This window comes from Spermophilus citellus (assembly GCF_964194105.1).
Source record: "Spermophilus citellus genome assembly, chromosome: 2".
NCBI lineage: Eukaryota > Metazoa > Chordata > Mammalia > Rodentia > Sciuridae > Spermophilus > Spermophilus citellus.
In genome coordinates, this window is record NC_138183.1 from 252,157,241 (window position 1) to 252,177,026 (window position 19,786).

General features: G+C 58.5%; 1 protein-coding gene across 2 annotated transcripts; it reads left to right on the forward strand.

The window, feature by feature from the left end:
* Positions 1-1,713: 1,713 nt before the first annotated feature.
* On the forward strand, positions 1,714-19,545 carry GRK2 (G protein-coupled receptor kinase 2). Of its 2 annotated transcripts, none has more exons than XM_081278530.1 (21): positions 1,714-2,073; positions 11,760-11,836; positions 13,586-13,659; positions 13,750-13,851; positions 13,969-14,043; positions 14,194-14,255; positions 14,892-14,943; positions 15,136-15,227; positions 15,541-15,640; positions 15,722-15,800; positions 15,881-16,011; positions 16,213-16,307; positions 16,377-16,484; positions 16,683-16,749; positions 17,034-17,134; positions 18,170-18,236; positions 18,314-18,409; positions 18,663-18,825; positions 18,933-19,069; positions 19,153-19,263; positions 19,331-19,545. In XM_081278530.1, exons 1-21 carry the CDS (start codon positions 1,961-1,963, stop codon positions 19,493-19,495), a joined length of 2,067 nt encoding a protein of 688 aa, XP_081134656.1. In that variant the 5' UTR covers positions 1,714-1,960; the 3' UTR covers positions 19,496-19,545. The 2 variants fall into 2 exon arrangements, with proteins under 2 accessions (XP_081134656.1, XP_081134655.1); XM_081278529.1 differs by having other exon boundaries at positions 1,715-2,073; positions 19,150-19,263.
* Positions 19,546-19,786: the final 241 nt, after the last annotated feature.

The following is a 19,786-nucleotide window of genomic DNA, read 5'->3' on the forward strand; positions in this document are numbered from 1 at the left end:
GGGCCTACTGAGTGACAGGAGTAGTGATTGAGATGTATATAGTTGGGGTCAGGAAGTGCTACCTGGAGGGGTTACATCTGAAAGGATGAGCAGGAGCTGAGTAGGGAAGAAGGCACCCAGATAGTCTCCCAGGCTCAGGGATAGCAGAGGCACAAAGGTAAGAACTGATGATTACTGAGGGAATTTCAAGTGCAGAGGATGGTGGCGAATTGAGCTGGAGAGGGGAGCAGGGCTCATTCATCCAAACCTTGACCCCCCCCACTTGAAGATCCCCCACTTTCAGTAGTCCCAGAGGGCCTGAAGAGCTGCTGCTTGGTGCTAAGTAGGAGGTGACTCCATCAGGTCTAGATTTGGGAACCACATTTCTGGTCAGAACCTGCATTAGGGCATGGCATGGGCATGTGGGAAGGTCAAGAAGATTCTCAAAAGGCCAGACAGGAGGCTGTGGTAAAGTAGGGAGAGGTGGGGGGGGAAGAATCAAGGAAAAAAAGCCTAGGGTTCTGGCTTGGGTATTGGAATGGGTGATGGCATCACCCACTGACAAGGGGAACTTGCCATCTCAGATTTGCTCTGCTGATCAAAGAATGCAGCCAGAAGTGCATGGGGGAAGGCGTCCCTGCTTTGCAAAAGGTACCTGGTAGCTGGCCCATGAACTGACATGAGAATGGAGTTCTATGTGTCCTGGGCTGGGAGGAGGGGTCCTGCCATCTTAAGCAGAGAGGGACTCCATAGAGAGGCATGTTGAGATGGAGCTGCTTGCTGCCCTGAGATACACAGATTCCCCTGCTGAGTGAACTCTCAAACAGGGGGATTCCCCTTGCCCAGGAGTAATGAGACCTTATAACCCCTCCTGGAAAAGGCTGGGGGAGGTCTGAGCCCTATGCTGTGAGATTATCATGAATGAGCCTCTGGATGGGGTGGTGTGGGGAAAGAAGCTGGGCCAAGTGTACTGGCCAGAGACCTGGGTCCACAAGGGTCCTTGATCCTGAGAGGGACTCCTAGGGTCAGGATCAAGTCTGGAGCAGCATGGATAAGGGTTGGATCTGGTGTGCACCTGTGGTGACCTATTAAAGTTCTAGATGCTGGGTCTAGGATTCTGGTCTGGAGTTCATGGTTTGGTCTAGGACTAGAATCAAGGTTATGGTCTAAAGCCTGGATTCTGGGTCTCAGTGGAAATCTTGGGTTAGGAGTGTTTTGCAGGCCTGGGGCCAGCTTTGAGGTCTGGGTGTGGATCCAGGGCTGTGACCTAAGGTCTAAGGGGGGGCCCCACGGTCTCAGTCTGGGGTCCTGTTTGTTCTCTGAAGTCAGGGTTGTTATCCAAGTAGTGTCAGGATAGACTGTGGTGTCCGAGGTCAGGGAATCGGGTATTATAGTCAGGGTCTGGGAACCAAGTTTCCAGATCATGTTCTGAAGTCTGGGTCTGGGGTCTTGGTCAGTGTCCAGGGTCCTTGTCGCCATCCACGCTAGGTCCCTTGTGGAGTCCGGGATCCGGAGATGCGGTCCGAGGTCGTAGTCACGGTCAGCGTCTGGGCGGGTGTCTGGGGCCCGGGTCGCGGCCCCAGGTGGCCAGCGGGGCTGAGTCCGGCCCCCGCTCGCCCGCCCGCGCGCGGCCTCCAGAGGGCGCCGCCCGCCCGCGCCGCCGCCCGCCCGGCCCGGCCCCTCGCCGGCTCGCTGGCGCTGTGCGCGGCAGGCGGGGCCGGAGGCGGCGGCGGCTCCGGGGCGCGGGCGGCGGTGCCCCGACTGCAGTCCCGGCGGGAGCGGAGCGCGAGCCGCGGCCGGGCCCGAGCCGGCGCCATGGGGCGGCGCCGCCTGTGAGCGGCGGCAAGCGGGGCCGCGGGCGGCGGGCGGCGGGCGGCGCCGGGGCCGAGGAACGCGGCCGGGCCGGGCGGGCCGAGCGCGCCGAGCGAGCGGGAGCCGAGCGAGCGGCGGCGGCGGGAGGAGCAGCGCCGCCGCCGCCAAGATGGCCGACCTGGAGGCGGTGCTGGCCGACGTGAGCTACCTGATGGCCATGGAGAAGAGCAAGGCCACGCCGGCCGCGCGCGCCAGCAAGAAGATCCTGCTGCCCGAGCCCAGGTGAGGCCGCGCCGCGACCCCCGCAGCCCCGCGCCCCGCGCGCCCCTCGGCCCCCGCAGCCCCAGGCCCCGCGCGCCGGAGCCGGGCGCCCGCTCCAGGGCCGCCCCGCGGCTTCCTGTGCCTCTCGCCGCCGCCTGGTCGCTGTCAGCAATGCCCCTGCCTCCCCCAGGCCCCGGCGCTGCCCTCCACTCTCCCCCGGCCTGCCTCCGCTCACCCCTCTGTCCGACTGCACCGCTGACCCGCGCCCCTCGAGGTTTCCACTGCCCCATCCGCTGCCCTCCGGTCCACGCTTGTCGGAGATTTGCGGCCGGGGGAGCGAGTCTGCTGGGGTCCCTGTCTGGGCTGGGCTTGGGAGTGCTTTCAGGGCGCCGAGGTGGTGGGTACCATGGTGTGCGGGTGCCTCATCCCAGGGGGGCTGCTCTCAGGTGGGGAACTCCCGCTTCACCCTCTCCCCTGCACACGGTGCCCTATGGGTACCACTGACCAGGTGATGTCCCAGCACACCTGCGGCAACTGGCCAGTGGCTGCCACCTCTATAGGACAACCGATTCATCGCACCTGGTATCAAACTTTAAACTGTTAAGGATGTCGTCGCAGAAGCCTACGGGATGTGAGCTGTAGCCTGGGCTTGTCCCGCATTTTATAGTGGATAAGAGTGTTCTCCCATTGTTTGAGCCACACAGCAGCCCAGGAGGTGGGCTGGACAGTGTGGTGTTGTGCTATGGAACAGGTGGGGAAACTGAAGCCCCAGAAATAAGTGATCTGCCTGGCTTCACCCAGGTAATCCAAGGTAGCCACAGCTACACCAGGGCTTCCAGCTTCTAGCTCTACACTTTGTCCACTACTCGTCTGAGCTGGGGCCTGGATGCCCTGCCTCTGTGAGAGCAGATGTGCCCACCCACCACCACCCCCTGTGAGGGTGGAGGACAGTCCCAGCAGCTCCTGGCACATGCCTGAGAGTTGCCTGCTGGGGATTTGGTTCTGTCCCAGCGGCTGTGGTCTTATCATGGAACTTCAAACAAGACCCTTCCCACTTCTGGGTCTGTTTTCACATCTGTGAAATGTGTATGTGTGAAATAAGAGCAGTGACTCTGTGTCCTCAGCCTTTGAGGCAGGGCTGGCAGCTGCAGGGGGTACCCTGCTTGGGTCTCTCCCCCTCTCCTTCTTCCATGCCTGTCTTTGGGTTTCAGATTGACTGAATACCAGGCCTGGGAGAGGAAAATTAGTCTGCGTTTCGAAAAGGCCGTTGGGGCCCTTTCTTTTTTTTCTAAGACGTTTGCAATCAGATTTCTCAAAACAGGAACCATCCTGTCAGCTGGGGCCATCGAGGGAGCGGCGACAGTTAGGACAAAAATGAGTTCAGAAATGACAAAGCCAGGAGGGAGGAAACACACTTAACCTCTAGGGCACTGAATGGCTCTCCTTGGAGGCCACAGCTTCCAGACCCTCCTGCAGGTGGGGGTTCTGCAAAGTGTGAGGTGAGGCCTTTTCTGGAACTCTCTGCATTTGTGTAACCTCTCCCCAGAATGCACCACTCCTGACTGCCCCGCCTTGGGTTGGCTCTGCAGGTGTGCTAGAACCCTGAGAAACAAGCCCTTCCTCTTTCCATATGTGCTTTCTGTCCAAGGTAGTGATGATATGATAGCAGTAAGAATGGAAATTATAATAATTCATTATTTATTTTGACATCTGCTATCTCAGTTGATCCAAAAAGCAACCTGTAAAGTTGTAAGGCCAAGCCTTGCTTGTAGTAATTACTCAAGAAATATCAAGACCAAGTGATGTCTCTTAGTGCTGAGCAGAAGAAATGAGGCAGGCTGTGAGCTTTCAGGGAGAGGCAGGAATCCAAGATCTCATATTGGTCACCATCGGCTACATGACATTGAGCAAATAGCCTGGAGTTTCCAGCTATATACTGAACATGTTTAGTGCTAAGGCCAGGCAAGGGCCGTGCGCTGCCATGCAGTGGCCAAGCCTTCTGCACTGGAAAGCAGGCCACTCTTGGCAGTGGCTTTGCACCCTCTTTGGTCACATACCTCCTGCCCTTGTGGCGATTGTGACTATCTTACATCTGCCCGGTACTTCTTTGTGTTTCCAAAGTGCTTCTCCCTGCGTTTTATCCTTTTTGCAGCTGTGGGAAGCAGCCCCGTGGATGGTTTTCTCCCCATTAAATAGTAAAAGCCCTTGTGGCCCAGAGCGAGGCAGAGACTTGTGCTGGTCACAAAGGAGACCTGGGATTGGCTTTCCCCTGCCACCCACCTCTGTTCACTTTTGCTCTTGTCCACAGTTCATGGGATGGGCTGATGGCACCCCTTGTCTGGGGAGCTGTGGGTCTGGGGTGATGATCTGGAAGCAGCAGTGCAGCCGCTGGTGCTGGCAGCTGTCACAGTTCACGAGGCCCTGCCTCCTTCCCATCCGCTAAAATGGAGAACCAGGCTGCTTTGGCAAAACTAGTATGTAGAGATGGCAGCTCCACACCAAGGGTCCCATCGGACGCAGGGTCCTGTCTTCCCAACATCCACGAAGTCAGAGTCAGGGAGAGGCCACACATGTTCCCGTGCCAGGGTGACTTCGGTAGTTGTTCCCACCTTGGGGGTGGTCCTGACTTGGCAACTTCTATGGCTGGTGCCTGGGCTTGTGGGTTGGTTGGGAGCTGGGGTTGGCATCACAGCCCTGATTTCCCAGGGCTGGGGAACGGGAGCAGTTGGGCATGGTGCCACTTTGACTTGGCACAGGGACCTCCCCTTCTGTCACCCACAGAATCTGAGGAAGCAGACCCACTTCCTGACCTTGTTGTGTAGCTGGAAGGCAGGAGACCTGGCTCCTCATCCTGCTGCAGCACCAGCTCATGTGGTCCCGGCAGGGCAGGTCCCTCGTCCTGGCCAGGCCTGCCTCAGTTTCTGCCTCAGTAAAATGAGAGGGCTGTCCTTCACTGATGACCTCCCCGCCCCCTCCAGCTTTCAGGTCTGTGGTCTGACTTCACCCCAAAGGAGCTGCTGTCTCTCCGCAGCAGCAGCCGCTGCAGCCACAGCAGTCTTGTAATTATCGTCATTTGCTTAATATGACCACTGAGGCCTCATGTAATTAATCTCTGGGCTCCTGGCTGAGGAGCCCTGCCTGGGCGGTCCCAGGAGGTACCCCTGCCCTCCCTGGTGACAGGGGCAGTCCCAGCAGCAGTCCCAGCAGCAGCACGTGGGAGCCTGTGCCTCTTGCAGCCTAGTTGCCTTGGCTATTTCCTGGTCCCTCCCCCACCTCAGCTTCCTCCCTCCACCCCTTGCTGGCTTCCCTGTGTCCCCAGACCCTGCCACTCTTCCTCCACTGCTTCTGCTGCCTCCTCGGTCCTGTTCCTGTTAACCCTTTGCAGCCAGGACTTCCTGCCTCCCTCAGTGGGGGAAGGGGTGCAGGAAGGGCTTTCGCCCTCCTTCCTCCCTCCACTTCTCCATCACCAGCAGAAACCCTGCCACCGCCAGCCTTTCTCTTTTACCTAGAACTTTCCACTCCAGTAGCTGCGCTCTTCCCCCTCCTGCCCCTGAAAACAAGATTATCTTTTCGGCAGTCACTCCCTCAGGGCCTTTGAAGCTGCTGCTGTTTCCCAGGAATGGGTCTCTGGGAAGTCTTTTCCCATCTGTCCTCCTTTCCAGAGCAGGGGGTTGCACAGATTTGCCACTAAGTTGGTGGCTTACCTGCCTGTTCCCTCGGTAAATGCATTTGAAGGGATCGTAAGCATTATAGGTCGGGATCTGTGCATGGGATCTGGGCTTCGTCAGCCTGGGAATGGTGTGTCCTGTCACTGCACCCTCAATCCCTAGCAGTAAATTCCTGGGAGGGCAGGTGCAGGCCTGCTCCGGGCTCCTCTCCTCTCTGCAGCTGCGTTTCCTCCCTGTGCGCAGGTTCCTCTGCAGAGGGCTGAGCCCTGAGGCCCTGGGCCTGGTGGGTTCTTCTGTCCCCACGTGGCTGTTGCTTCCAGGTTATTATGGAATAAACATCAGGAGCCAGGAGCACGTGACTGTCTTTGAGGAGTGCACAGCCCCCGTCATACCTGCCCTTGCTTCCTGGGCCCCTCCCCACTGCCCCCTGGTTCCTAAGGTCCGTTTTCTCCTCTGGTTGGAGTTACATCCAAGTTATTTCTAGTCTGTTTCAAATGAAATCCTGAAAATGAGGGGTTTGGCTGCAGCTTTTTTTCTGGAACAGCATCTCATCTCTGCATTGCTGCTCACAGCAAAGGGCAGTGGCGATACCGCAGAAGTGGGTGTTCTGGCAGTAATGTGGGCGGGGGCAGTTCTCCGGTTCTGGAAGCTGTCCTGGGTTTGTGGTAGAGACAGCTGCCCCCCAACCCCCCAATGCAGGGCAACAAGCTCTGGAAGTTTGTTCTTGGGTGGCAGATTTTGGTTTCCCTGTAGCAGTAAGGTGCAGGGTGCTGCTGCTTGTGTCTTATTGGTGACATTGGATGAGGCCACCAAAGTGCTCTTTCTGTGCATCTCTGCAAGGGAGCCTGGGAGTCTGGCCTTCTGTAGACACTCACGGCAAGCTCGTATGTGCAGGGCCAGCTGTCATTTTCTTTCCTTGGCCATGGACTAGTTAAGACTTGGCAATCAGGGTCGGTCTTTCCCATTTCGTAGTGGCCACATTCTTGAACTCTGAGGACATTGTCAGCCCCAGGGAGAGTCATTGAGACATATTAATAAGAAGTCCCAGGGGACTTCCTCCTATTGCTGCCACCTCAGTGCCAGGTTTCCTGGAAATGCCACAGGGGAGCACCTCAAGTGTAGCCACAGACTCGTTAACTGACATCTCCAGAGTGTGGCAGTTCCCAGCATGGCTGCCCCAAACTTGCCAGCCTAGGGCCTCCTTGCCAGCTTGCCCTGTTGTGGCAGGTCCCAATGTCAGCATCACTATCACACGAAGAATACCAGACCACAGCCCCTGCCTGCCAAGGCTCTCTTCCAGCCTGATGTGCTCCCAGGAGGGACATTGCTGCTCCCTACACACCCTGGCAGGGGTGAAGAGGGAGGCAGCCAGGGCAGAAGGTGGGCACAGGGAAGGGTCCCCTGAGACCCTGCACCCTGCAGTTCTGTGGAGATTGTGGGAAGGCCTGAGAGGTGTTTCCCTGGGAGGGCTTGGATATTTTCTTTGCCACACTCATTGTGGGCTCCTAGGTCAGTGGCCCTGTGGCCTCTTCAAAAATTGGGCATGTTTGCCTTCGACTCCTGCAGGTGCTTTCAGTCCACATATCTGTCACTGATCCTGAGTAGGAGCCACCTGTGAGGGCTCAGACCAACATGCTAAGCCACTGCACCACAAAGCATGGAACTTGCTCTTCTGAACCATGTGGTGTCAGAATGTACTGGAAGTTCTCCCAGTGTCAGGCCAGGTCTGCCCCTCAGAGCCATGTGAGCACCCTAACTTCAGGGGGTGCCAGGATTGGGGAGTGAGCAGCTCTCCGCCGTGGCTGGACTGCCTCCTGGGCACCTTTATGCCAAGGTGCCCTAGATTCTTTGAGAGGGAAGCATCAGACTTGCCCACTGGGCCCTTAGCTGCATCGAGGGGAGCGCTCGGAGCTCTGAGGTTGAGAGGAGTGGCAGCCCCTGTTTTCACATCAGGTCCTACCCATGGGCCCAGCCTGGCCAGAGCCAGCACTAGGAGCTTGCCTGGCCACTGGTCTCTTCCTCTGAGCACATGGCAAATGTGGAATTTAGACCTGAACAAGACCGGCAAGAGTCTTAGTACACGGAGCAGCAGCCTGCTAGTGAGCTGTGGGGCCTGGGCAGCTCTCTCCCATGGCCAGGAGGTGGGACAGGGGCTGACACCAGAGCAGCGGGCCAGGCACCTCAGGAGTGTCCCCTCTGCTGTGTCCTCCTGGCAGCTTGAGGGTCATGCAGCATTGCCCTCACAGCCTCATTTTGCAAATGAGGAAACTGGTCGTGGGCCTCCCAGGAGGGAGGTGGGGTGAACCATTTGGAACCTAGGCCTTGGCACTACCTGGTTTCCAGAGCACAGGAACCCTGATACTCTGCCCCAAAGGGAACAGAAAGCTTAGGGCCCTCTGGTCTGAGAGTGTTCAGACATTTTGTTCTCTCTCTCTCTCTCTCTCTCTCTCTCTCTCTCTCTCTCTCCCTTTTTTTGGTACTGGGAATCGAACCTAGGGGTGCTTAACCACCAAGCCACATCCCTAGCCCTTTTTTTTTTTTAGAATTTTTTTTAATATTTACTTTTTAGTTTTCGGCGGACACAACATCTTTGTTGGTATGTGGTGCTGAGGATCGAACCCGGGCCGCACGCATGCCAGGCAAGCGCGGCTACCGCTTGAGCCACATCCCCAGCCCAAGCCCTTTTTATTTTTTTATTTTGAGACCAGGTCTCACTAAGTTGCTTAGGGCCTCACTAAGTTTCTGAAGCTGGCTTTGAATTTGTGATCCTCCTGCCTCAGCCTCCCAAGCTGCTGGAATTATAGGTGTGCGCCACCGCGCCCGGCACCTTTTGTTCTCTTGGTGGTCTGGAGTGGATCTTGGGGGCCATGCATCCCTGAATATGGGGTTGGTTAAAGACAGGGATTCCTCTCTGGGCACATTGCCTCTCACCCTGTGAGCATTAGGCCGCAGGTGCTGGGAGGAAGGTGACCAATTCCGGAGGCCACCCTGCCTTCCATGCAGCCGTACTTGCCACACCAGCAGGGGCTTACCCCAGTGACGCGTGTTTCTAACCTGCCTGTTTCCTTGGCCACCAACCTCCTAGGGATGAACAGGAAACCCTAAAATTGCCACTTTGGGGGCCCAGCCTTCAAGGACTCTGCTCAGGCCTGACCTTGTGTTTGGTTTGGGGGGGTTGTTTATTTTATTTTAAAAAGACTTTTTTCTTTTTAAGGAAGAAAATGAAGTGCTGTGGGCTGGGAGGAATGCTGTGGCCATGCTCAGGCGTGGCTTCTGAGGGGGAGCCACTTTTGAGCCTGGGGTCCTGCTCTTGCTGTGCTCTGGGCCTGGGCAACATCAGAGCCCCTAGGAGAGAGAAGGGCCTGCCTGGCAGGCTCCCCTGGCTGTTGCAGGCAGGGCTCTTACCCACACGTCTCCCATGGGGGGCCTTTGTGTGTCCACTGTGGCCTCTCTGAGCCACATGGCAGGAAATGGTGGTGGCTACTTCCTGGCTCCTGGGTGGGCATTCCCTGGGCCAAACTGGCATTAGTTGTGCTGGTTCCCAGGAAGACATTCTGGGGCTTCTTCAGGGCTTCCCCATTTCCCCATCCCAGGGCCATGCCCAGCTCCTGGTGAGGTCCCCCTGGCAGCTGGAATTGCTTGGCCTGTCGTCTGCACCTACCTGTCTGTACTTCTCACCTGACCCTCCACTGCCATGGGAGATTGACATTTTGTGATTTTTTTCCTCCTTTATTGCTTTTCCTCATCTTCTTCCCTGTGGTCCAAAATGTCCCAGAATACAAGAACCAGGTGCAGAAGCAGAGGCCTTGAGCTGAGCCAGGGGTTGGGAAGGGTCCTGCCTTCCTGGATCACTTCCCAGGTGAGATCCAGGAACAGGCCTCACAGGTTCCTGGGCTCCATGTCCATGTCCTGCTGTCAGGTCTCGGGCCTTGACACATTCCAACTGCACCCAGGGCCTCCCAGCTTAGGTGTCCTCTGCAGCCCCAGAGCAGGGGGCCGAGTCTCAGTTTGACACTTACCAAGTTCCTGCGGTGTGTGAGACCCTGTGAGACTTGGCTTCTGTCCTGGTCTCCTGGGTCCACGTGAGTTCCACAAGGTGGGGGGAGCATGTCCCACATGGGTGGTTCGTATCATACGGTGATATGAACTGATGTGTGGCCTGCAGGAGGGGAGGGTGTGCCCTCATGGATGTGGGGTGCATGCTGGCTCCAGACACTCTGCTGGTTTTCAGAGACTGTCCTTCGAGGAGGCAGTGTGGGGGTGCTGGGGTACCTGGCCCTGGGTTGACAGCTCTTCCTTCCTTGCTAGACAGGGTCTGTTCCAAAGGAGTCTCAGAACAGAAACACAGGGTTGTCAGGCTGTCCTTGTCATCAGGGCCCTACTTCCTGTCAGAGGCAGCTTTGAGAGGTCATGAGTCTCCTAGCCTGTGAGATTGGGGGCAGGTGAGGGTTGTACTTATGACATCTTTGTGGGCTTGTGATTAGGGGTGTCTCCTCCCTCCTAAGGCCTTGGGTCCTACTGCCATAACTGGACCCATATTCTTTTTAAAGTTTTTTTGGCACCAGGGATTGAACGCAGAGGTGCTGAACCACTGAGCCACATCCCCAGTCCTTTGTGTGTTTTAGTCTATTTATTTACTTATTTGTTTATGTGGTGCTGGGGATTGAACCCAGGGCTTTATGCACGCAAGCAAGCACTCTACCAACTGAGCTATGTCCCCAGCCCTATATGTTTTATTTTGAGACAGGGTCTTGCTAAGCTGCTGAGGCTGGCCTTGAACTTGAGATCTTCCTGCCTTAGCCTCCCGAATTGCTGGGATTACAGGCATGCGTCACGGCACCCGGGCTGAAGCCACATTCTTGCGGAGCCCTGGGCCCAAGGCCTGGAAGCCCCGTTTATAGGACAGGCTAGCAAACTTTCCTCCTGCCATCTGGCAGCCCCAGTCCCCTCCTTCCTGTCTGTCATCTGTCTGGGCTTCCTCCCATGGTGGTCCCATAGGGTCTGTGCCCTAGCTGAGTCTTCCCAGCACCCAAGGATCTGACCTCCCTCTGTCCTTTGCTGTGCCTCCCCCTGCCCTGTGGGTCTCTTGCTTGTCTGTCCTTTGGCTGGCAGTTCCTCACCAGTCACCCATGTTGGGACAGGCTGGCAGAGCTGAGCTGCAAATGGCCTAGAAGAGAGGAGAGGGGACAGCAAGGTGGCATCTGGAGCTTGGAGTGTAGCCTGGTGTGGCCTCCCCAGGCCTTGCTCAGTGTTAGGGTGGGGGTTGGTTTCAGGCCCACGGTGGCTAGACCCTTACCTACAGCCCTTAGCAGAAGCCCCACATCTGTGTCACGGTTTGACCAACTATTGTGGGCTAGTGAGGCTTGTGTTTTCTTTTTTTTTCCCCTAAACTATTCGAGACACAATCCATACAGTACAAAATTTGTCCTTTAGACTGTATGGTGCGGTGGTCCACTGCGTTGTGCAGCCCCCACCCCTGTAAGACCAGACTGCCTCCATCACCTCGAAGGGAGACCCTGCGCCCATCGGCAGGCCCGCCCTTCCCTTCCCCCAGCCCGCAACAACAGACCTACCCTGTCCCTGTCGCTTGCCCTGTTCTAGAGAGTCACATGCATGGAGTCATGCAACCTGGCCTTTTTGGGACCGTTGTCTTCCCTGAGACATAACCGCAGGGTTCAGCCATGCCAGGCGTGAGAGTGCTTCACTTCCCTTCGTAGCCGAGTATCAGGCCATCGTGTGGGTGATGGACGGGCACATTTGTGTATCTGTTCATCAGCCAGTGGACAAACCCTGGCTGCTGCAGTGTGGCCAGATTCTCAAAGCCAGTGGTGGCAGTCCTGGGCTTCTGCAGGTGGTGGGCTTCCGAGCGGGGCAGGCTCGGGTCCATCTCCTGTGGCTTGTGGTCAGGATAAGTGAGTAGGCCATCGGGGCAGCCACCTCCCACCATCAGTGGGTCTACTCAGACTCTGGGCAGGATAGGGAAGGGCCTGCAGCCCCGCTGAGCTGCGCCCCCTGTTTTGCGCCCCCTCTGCCCCACAGCATCCGCAGCGTTATGCAGAAGTACCTGGAGGACCGGGGAGAGGTGACCTTCGAGAAGATCTTCTCCCAGAAGCTGGGTGAGTGCAGCCGTGGCTGTGCCAGCTCAGGGGCTTCCCACCCTGTCCAGCTGCCCAGGGAGGACTGGACTGTGCTCCCCTCTACCTGGAGGGTTGGCCACCCATCCACTCAGGGCAAGGTGGCCGCAGGGGCTACTCCCCGTGGAGCTGCCACCCTTGTGCATGCCAGCCCCTGGCTATCAGCCCAGGGAGCCCCGTGATGGGGAGGGGACAGTGCCCAGTGGTCTTCCAGGGCTGCCAGGCTAGTTCCTCCTTTGGGGTTTTTGTTTTTGAGAGTTGCAGCTTCCCCTTGGCCCAGCCACAGCTGCTCTGGGCCGTTGGTAGAGCTGACAGGAAGAGGCGGGGCCCTTCCTGTGGCGCCTGCCCAGCTGTGGTTGGCCCTGCCCCGCCCCCAAGGGCCCTCTGAGCAACCTGCCTCTGTGGCGAGCCGGGGTGTTGGGGGCCCCATCCTTCTTCCTGGTGCCTCTTGTCTTGGAAGTTTCTTGAGTCTGCCCCACCGGCCCAGAGGGCAGGCTTGGGGCGGTCCTCAGGGGAGCAGCTGTAGCCCCACTGGGCTGAGCTTCGGCCTTGCCTTCTTGGCCTTCCCAGCCTTCCCATGAACAGGATCTGGGAGTGGCCTGGCAGGATCAGGCAGTAGAGGTCAGTCTTGAAGAGTCAGTGTGTGCCAGGAAGCACACAGTTTGGGTCCCAGGTCTATGCTGAGTAATCTTGCTTCACCTCTCTGAACCTCTCCTCATCTGGGTAATGGGACTTATGAGCCCCACTGCCCAGGACTGACAGGGATGGATGGAGATGGTGTCCATGTTACTCAAAGGCACTACATTAAGAAAGGACAGCTGCAAGCTCAGGCAGAGGTGTCCAGGCAATTGAGGCATTGACATTACCAGGGCGGTGCCCCCAGAGAGGTGTGGGAAGCCACCAGCTCAAGTCTTGTCACCTATCAGCTGGAGGCCAAGGAAGGAACAGGAGTGCCCTGAGCTCTGCCTCATCCTCCCACAGCTGCTCTGGGGCCAGGCCTCAATCTTACTCCCAGGGAGGGGTGAAGGTGCCCCGTTCAGGGCCTGCTGGGGGCCCTTCTTAAAGCTCACCTTACACTTCCATGCCCCTGCCCTGAAGCCTCGCCCTCCAACCCACCTTCCTGGGAACCAGTCACTGGTTGAGGAGCCCCGAGTTCCCTGCTCATGCCTCTGCCAAATGCCATATGTCTGACAGACCTCCCTGAGCCTCAGAGCCTCAGTTTCCTCATCTGGACATGCCCTCCCTGCCAGGGCTGCTGTGAAAGTCAGCCATGTGTGGAGCGGGCAGGGGAAGGGAAAGGGGCCTCCCTCAGAGCCACCTGCTGCAGCCTGACTTGGCCCAGGTGGCCCGGGTGCTGGAGGCCCGGATAGAATCCCACTGCACCTGCCTGGCCCACCAGTGGGTGGTGTAGCCTCTCAGAGGGGGCACAAGGCTTGGGTACCTGGGGTTCCTGGCACCCTCCTCTGCGGTACCATGTGCCGCCACTTCCCTCCAGTTCCTGCAGAGGCAGGTTCTGGGAAGGACAGAGCATAGGGCCCAGCCTAGAAGCCAAGAAACTTCAGGTTGGCCGCAGCCTTAGCGGCCACGTTGCCCAGCCCCTGCCTGGGAGATGACCTCTGCTGCTACCTTGGCCGGTTCTGCCTAGGGAGCCCCAAATCCACTTCTTCCACAGTGACAGGAAGACCCCAGGAGGACACGTGGCTCAGGGTGACCCAGCTTGGTCTCTTTCAGGGTACCTGCTCTTCCGAGACTTCTGCCTGAACCACCTGGAGGAGGCCAAGCCCCTGGTGGAGTTCTACGAGGAGGTGAGGTGGGGCCTGGCCCAGGGCAGGCGGTCGGCTAGGCCCTGCTCCACATCTGTGCGCCACCTGGCATCTGTGCCCTGTGCCCTCCAGATCAAGAAATATGAGAAGCTGGAGACGGAGGAGGAACGCGTGGCCCGGAGCCGGGAGATCTTCGACGCCTACATCATGAAGGAGTTGCTGGCTTGCTCGCACGTGAGTGGCCCCCCAGCTCCTGTCTCCCCAGCCGGCCCTGTGCTGCCTGAGCCGTTGGGGAGCGAAAGGGAAGGAAAGGCCCTGGGGAGGACTCACGGCCACCTCTGTCCTCCCCAGCCCTTCTCGAAGAGTGCCACTGAGCATGTCCAGAGCCACCTGGTGAAGAAGCAGGTGCCTCCGGATCTCTTCCAGGTGCGTGCTGGGCTCATGTCCTGCTGGCCCCATCCGACCCCACCAGGGTCTTCTGGGACAGCCCCAGGTCCAGAAGTCTGGGAACTAGGGGCGGGGCCTGGGCAGCCACTGCCTTAGGGCCCAGTCACCCACTTCCAGCTCCCTCTGCAGCCGTACATCGAGGAGATTTGTCACAACCTCCGAGGAGATGTGTTCCAGAAATTTATCGAGAGGTGAGTGCAGGGCCCGATATGGGGGAGGAAGGAATAGAAGGCCCCAAGGGGGCAGGTGCTGGGCCTGTCACTGTCCCGCTGCAGAGACTCCTGGAGGTCAGGCGGGCTCCCGGTCATCTCCTTCCCCCTGCCCTCTCAGCACCAGGCTCCTCAAAGTCTGTCCCTGACACCTCACCCCCCGCCCCCCACCTCCACCCCTGTGCACCTTGCCTCCCCGTCTGCACAGCACCCTGCCAGGCTCACCTGGCCTGAGGAGCCTCAGGGTCCTGAACACAGAACGCACCCTGCCCTTCATGACCGCTCGGCGGTTGGCAGGGTGTCGTAGACATTGCAGCGTTGTTAGGGTCACAGCTGTTCAGCAGGGGGTGGGTGGCTTCACAGGGAATGAGCTCTGTGTCATTGGAGGTATGTAAGCAGCAATACGACGAGCCTAGTGGAGGATGTGGTGGCAGGAAGTCTGGGTTAGACTGAGTGCCCTCCTCTCTGAGCTTCTTGGATCCCAGCAGGAACCCACAGCTGGGTGGTAGAGGCCCATGCCCAGACCCCAGGGAGCATCAGTGGGGTGGACTGGCTCATGCCAGCCTCATCCTGCCCACTCTCTGAGGCTTACCTGAGCCTGGACACTTCTCTTTACAGCGATAAGTTCACACGATTCTGCCAGTGGAAGAACGTGGAGCTGAACATCCATGTGAGTGGAGCTGGTGGGCGTGGAGGGCCAGAGCCGGGCCACGGGCGGGGTGGGAAGCCAGGGGGGTTTGCCCCTCTGCCCCTAGAGTGGTGGCTCTGGGGCTCAGAGCTGGCATCCCAGTGGGGGAAGCTGGGGGCAAGAGAGCATGTAGCCCAGGCAGCCTGCAGTGACCCAGCTGTTGCCACCCTGCAGCTGACCATGAACGACTTCAGTGTGCATCGCATCATCGGGCGCGGGGGCTTCGGTGAGGTCTACGGGTGCCGGAAAGCAGACACGGGCAAGATGTGAGCACCCTGCTCAGTTGGCATTTGGCAAATGCCTGAGAGGGCAGGGACACCTGGGCGGCCTGGGCATCCTGGGGAAGAGCTGTGAGGGGGACCAGTGCCCCTGCATGGGCAGTCTCAGCCGGCCACATGCTGTCCCCTCCTCCCCGTCTTGCTTTGGCTGTCATCTCCTACAGGCTCCTCAGAGCTTCTGACCTTCCAGCACCTTCTGTGCTCTCTGAAGTTCTGATTTTGTCACACGCTTGTCCTGTGTCTAGTCTTTCCCATAAGTCCCCCGAGGCCACAGCCGTCCCTCCCTCTCACCCCTGCCCAGGTACGCCATGAAGTGTCTGGACAAGAAGCGCATCAAGATGAAGCAGGGGGAGACCCTGGCCCTGAACGAGCGCATCATGCTTTCTCTCGTCAGCACTGGGGTGAGCATGGGCGCCCTGCGGGCCCGGGAGCAGCGGGCCAGCAGCCACACGCAGCCTCTGCTGACCGCCCCTCCCTCGTAGGACTGCCCCTTCATTGTCTGCATGTCGTATGCGTTCCACACGCCGGACAAGCTCAGCTTCATTCTGGATCTCATGAATGGTGAGTGGAGGGCCGGCACCAGGGGCCCCGGTCCTGCTGGGGCAGCCAGCTGAGTGCCACTCCACGGTTGCCTCCCTCAGGCGGGGATCTGCACTACCACCTGTCCCAGCACGGGGTCTTCTCTGAGGCCGACATGCGCTTCTATGCGGCTGAGATCATCCTGGGCCTGGAGCACATGCACAACCGCTTCGTTGTCTACCGGGACCTGAAGGTGAGGTGCCCGCCCCCAGCACACCTGGTTCCTGGCCCATCTCCTCCCCTCAGACCCCCACCTCTCGTCCCATGCGGCTACTTCCTGGTCAGCTTGGGACTAGGGAAGGGAGGGGAAGACCCCACCTGGGCCTTGTCTCCAGCACCCAGATTCTCTCAAGTGGAGACAGGCGGGCAGCCGCTCACTGGGCTTCCTCCACAGCCGGCCAACATCCTCCTGGACGAGCATGGCCACGTGCGCATCTCAGACCTGGGCCTGGCCTGCGACTTCTCCAAGAAGAAGCCCCATGCCAGCGTGTGAGTGCCCGGCCAGCCCCTGCCTCCCCGCACCCCACCCGCCCACTCATGGCCTCCTTGCTCCCACAGGGGCACCCACGGGTACATGGCCCCCGAGGTCCTGCAGAAGGGCGTGGCCTACGACAGCAGTGCCGACTGGTTCTCCCTGGGCTGCATGCTCTTCAAGCTGCTGCGGGGGTGAGCGGGCCCCAGGGCGGGAGTGGGACGGGCCTGGAGACTTCCTCTGTCCGGGCAGGAAGCAGGGGAGTGGGGCCCACCACTGCCTGGGTGTTAGGGTGGCACCACCTCTGACTTTGGATGAGGCTCATTCACGTGGCCCGTGTCATTTTCTCTGTTCTTATCCTTTGAATTTGGTCTTTGACCTCTCTCCCTTAGGCACAGCCCTTTTCGGCAGCACAAGACCAAAGACAAGCACGAGATTGACCGTATGACATTGACAATGGTGAGCAAGAGGGGTTCCAATGTGGGACAGCAGGGTTGCTGGGGTCTCGGGTGGGTGCTAGGTTTCACGATGGTGGTTCCCACTGACCAGTAGAGAACTCAGGCCTCTGGTTCCCTCACTGCTGCTGGGAGGCAGATCTCTTGTCTGGAGGGTCTCACCCTCTCCATATTGTTGTAGCTCACACTTGCAGGGGGCCAGTTAGGAAGCTCTAACCCTCCCCACCAAGAGTTGTGATGGACTTAGGGCACTTCCTCAGCCTCTTGGTGTCCTGCTTCTCCCTAAAGGCCGTGGAGCTTCCTGACTCCTTCTCCCCTGAACTCCGCTCCCTGCTGGAGGGTCTGCTGCAGAGGGATGTCAACCGGAGGCTGGGCTGCCTGGGCCGTGGGTGAGTGCCCTGGCTACGCGGGCATGCAGCTGTGTTGGGTCTGTTATGGGCTGCTCACCAATCTGCCCAGGCCTCTGACTGGCCCCCTAAGGTTGAGGACTGTGTCCCACGATGGACGGAGCCCCTCCATGGTCCCAGCCTCCTTTGAGGAGCTCACAAGTAGGTTCAGAGCCATCACTATTCAATATCCTCAGGGTGGAAGGGCTGCCCGGGCTGGAGCTGCTGGTACCAACCAGGAGCCAACCAGGGCCCAGCTTCCAGAGGGGCCCTTGTACCCAAGATGATGAGGAGGGTAAAAGCAGCTTTTTACTAAGTGCTGGGCAGCGTGTTACTTAATTACCCATATTAAAACAATAAGCTAGGGCTGGGTCTGTGGCTCAGTGGTACAGCGCTCGCCTCGCCCGTTCGAGACCCTGGGTTTGATCCTCAGCCCCACATAAAAATAAATAAGTGAAATAAAGGTATTAAAATATATTAAAAAAACCCAATAAGCTAGGCATAGTAGCATGTGTGCAGCTACTCAGAAGGCTAAGGTAGGAACCTCATTTTTTTTTAAATATTTTTTTAGTTATAGCTGGACAGAATACCTTTATTTTATTTATTTATTTTTATGTGGTGCTAAGGATTGAATCCAGCGCCTCGAACGTGCTAGGTGAGCGCTCTACCGCTGAGCCATAGCCCCTGTCCAGAACCTCACAATTTTGAGGCTAGCCTCAGCAACTTAGCAAGACCCTGTCTCAAAATATAAATAAATAAGTAAATAAATAAAAGGGCTGGGGATGTAACTCAGTGGTAGAGCACCCCTGGGTTCAGTCCCTGGTCCCCAAAATACATAAAACTCAACAACCCTGTGATGTGGGAACTGCTGTTCTCCCATCTTAGAGATGAGGAAACAGGCTCAGGGTTAAGGAAGTTGTCCAGGGTCACAGAGCCAGAAAGTGGCTGAATCAAGAGTTAAGCCCGAGTCCAGCCTGACCGCTTGGCCTAGCCTTAGGTGGTGCCAAGCCCTGGTGACAGGCTTCTGTGTCGCCACAGGGCTCAGGAAGTGAAGGAGAGTCCTTTCTTCCGCTCACTGGATTGGCAGATGGTCTTCCTACAGAAGGTAACAGCCTGTGTGGGCCGGCCTGGGTCCCTGCAGCCCCCTCCCATGCTGACAGCCCATCCCCTGTTCTGCTCCAGTACCCGCCCCCACTGATCCCCCCGCGGGGGGAGGTGAATGCCGCCGACGCCTTTGACATTGGCTCCTTTGATGAAGAGGACACAAAAGGAATCAAGGTACTGGGCCTTGCCTGGCCTCACACTTGAGGCCCAGCCTCGCCTTGTGGGCTCCTTGCCCCTTCTGTGTCCCTGTGAGGCCCTGGGCTGGCCCTGTCAGCTGTGGGCCACACTTCCTCCTCCCTAGACCTCCCTGGGGGGTGGCGGCTGGACCAGACCATCCCTGTGCCAAGGCCCTAGGCAGGCCTGTGGCTAATGATGTCCTGGCACCTTCTGTCCATCTGTGTGTCTCTGCCCTGTGCACTTGATGAAGTTACTGGACAGCGACCAGGAGCTCTACCGCAATTTCCCCCTCACCATCTCGGAACGGTGGCAACAGGAGGTGGCAGAAACTGTCTTTGACACCATCAATGCTGAGACAGACCGGCTGGAAGCCCGCAAGAAGGCCAAGAACAAGCAGCTGGGCCACGAGGAAGGTGAGGCTCGCAGCTGCTGTAGACCTCGCCCAAGGCCACAGCCAGCAAGTGGCCACACTGAGATCTGAATCTGGGCTTGAGCCTGCCTCTCTGGTCTCTTGCGTCAGACTACGCCCTGGGCAAGGACTGCATCATGCACGGCTACATGTCCAAGATGGGCAACCCCTTCCTGACCCAGTGGCAGCGGCGGTACTTCTACCTGTTCCCGAACCGGCTGGAGTGGCGGGGCGAGGGCGAGGCCCCGGTAAGGAGCGGGTCTGAGGTTGGGGTGCCAGGTGTGGGGGTGGCTGCAGGCCTGCCCCTCACCGCCTGGCCGCCCCGCAGCAGAGCTTGCTGACCATGGAGGAGATCCAGTCGGTGGAGGAGACACAGATCAAGGAGCGCAAGTGCCTCCTCCTCAAGATCCGCGGTGGCAAACAGTTCGTCCTGCAGTGCGATGTGAGTAGGGGCCCGGTGCGGGTGGGTGGCAGGGCTGCTGGCTAGGGCTGACGGCCGGTGTGTGCAGAGCGACCCTGAGCTGGTGCAATGGAAGAAGGAGCTGCGAGACGCCTACCGTGAAGCCCAGCAGCTGGTGCAGCGGGTGCCCAAGATGAAGAACAAGCCGCGCTCGCCCGTGGTGGAGCTGAGCAAGGTGCCGCTGGTGCAGCGCGGCAGCGCCAACGGCCTCTGACCCGCCGCCACCCGCCCGCCTTTTATAAACCTCTAATTTATTTTGTCGAATTTTTATTATTTGTTTTCCCGCAAAGCGGAAAAAGTTTTATTTTGTAATTATTGTGATCTCCTGTGGCCCCAGCCTGGCCCAGCCCCCAGGGAGGGGCCCGCTTGCCTCAGCTCCTGCTGCCACTGACCCAGCCACTGTCCAGAGCCCCGCCTGACCCCTGGGGCCACCCACTCCCAGTGTCTTCCTGTGGGGAGAGCAGCAGCCCCCAGCAGCCCTTCCACCCTCCCCAGGGATGAAGCC

Coding starts and splice junctions, on each gene's coding strand:
- GRK2 (XM_081278529.1), top strand. CDS start 1,961: ATGGCCGACCTGGAGGCGGTGCTGGCCGACGTGAGCTACCTGATGGCC. Junction 2,074..11,759: donor ATCCTGCTGCCCGAGCCCAG/GTGAGGCCGCGC, acceptor TCTGCCCCACAG/CATCCGCAGCGTTATGCAGA. Junction 17,135..18,169: donor CTGGGCTGCCTGGGCCGTGG/GTGAGTGCCCTG, acceptor GTGTCGCCACAG/GGCTCAGGAAGTGAAGGAGA.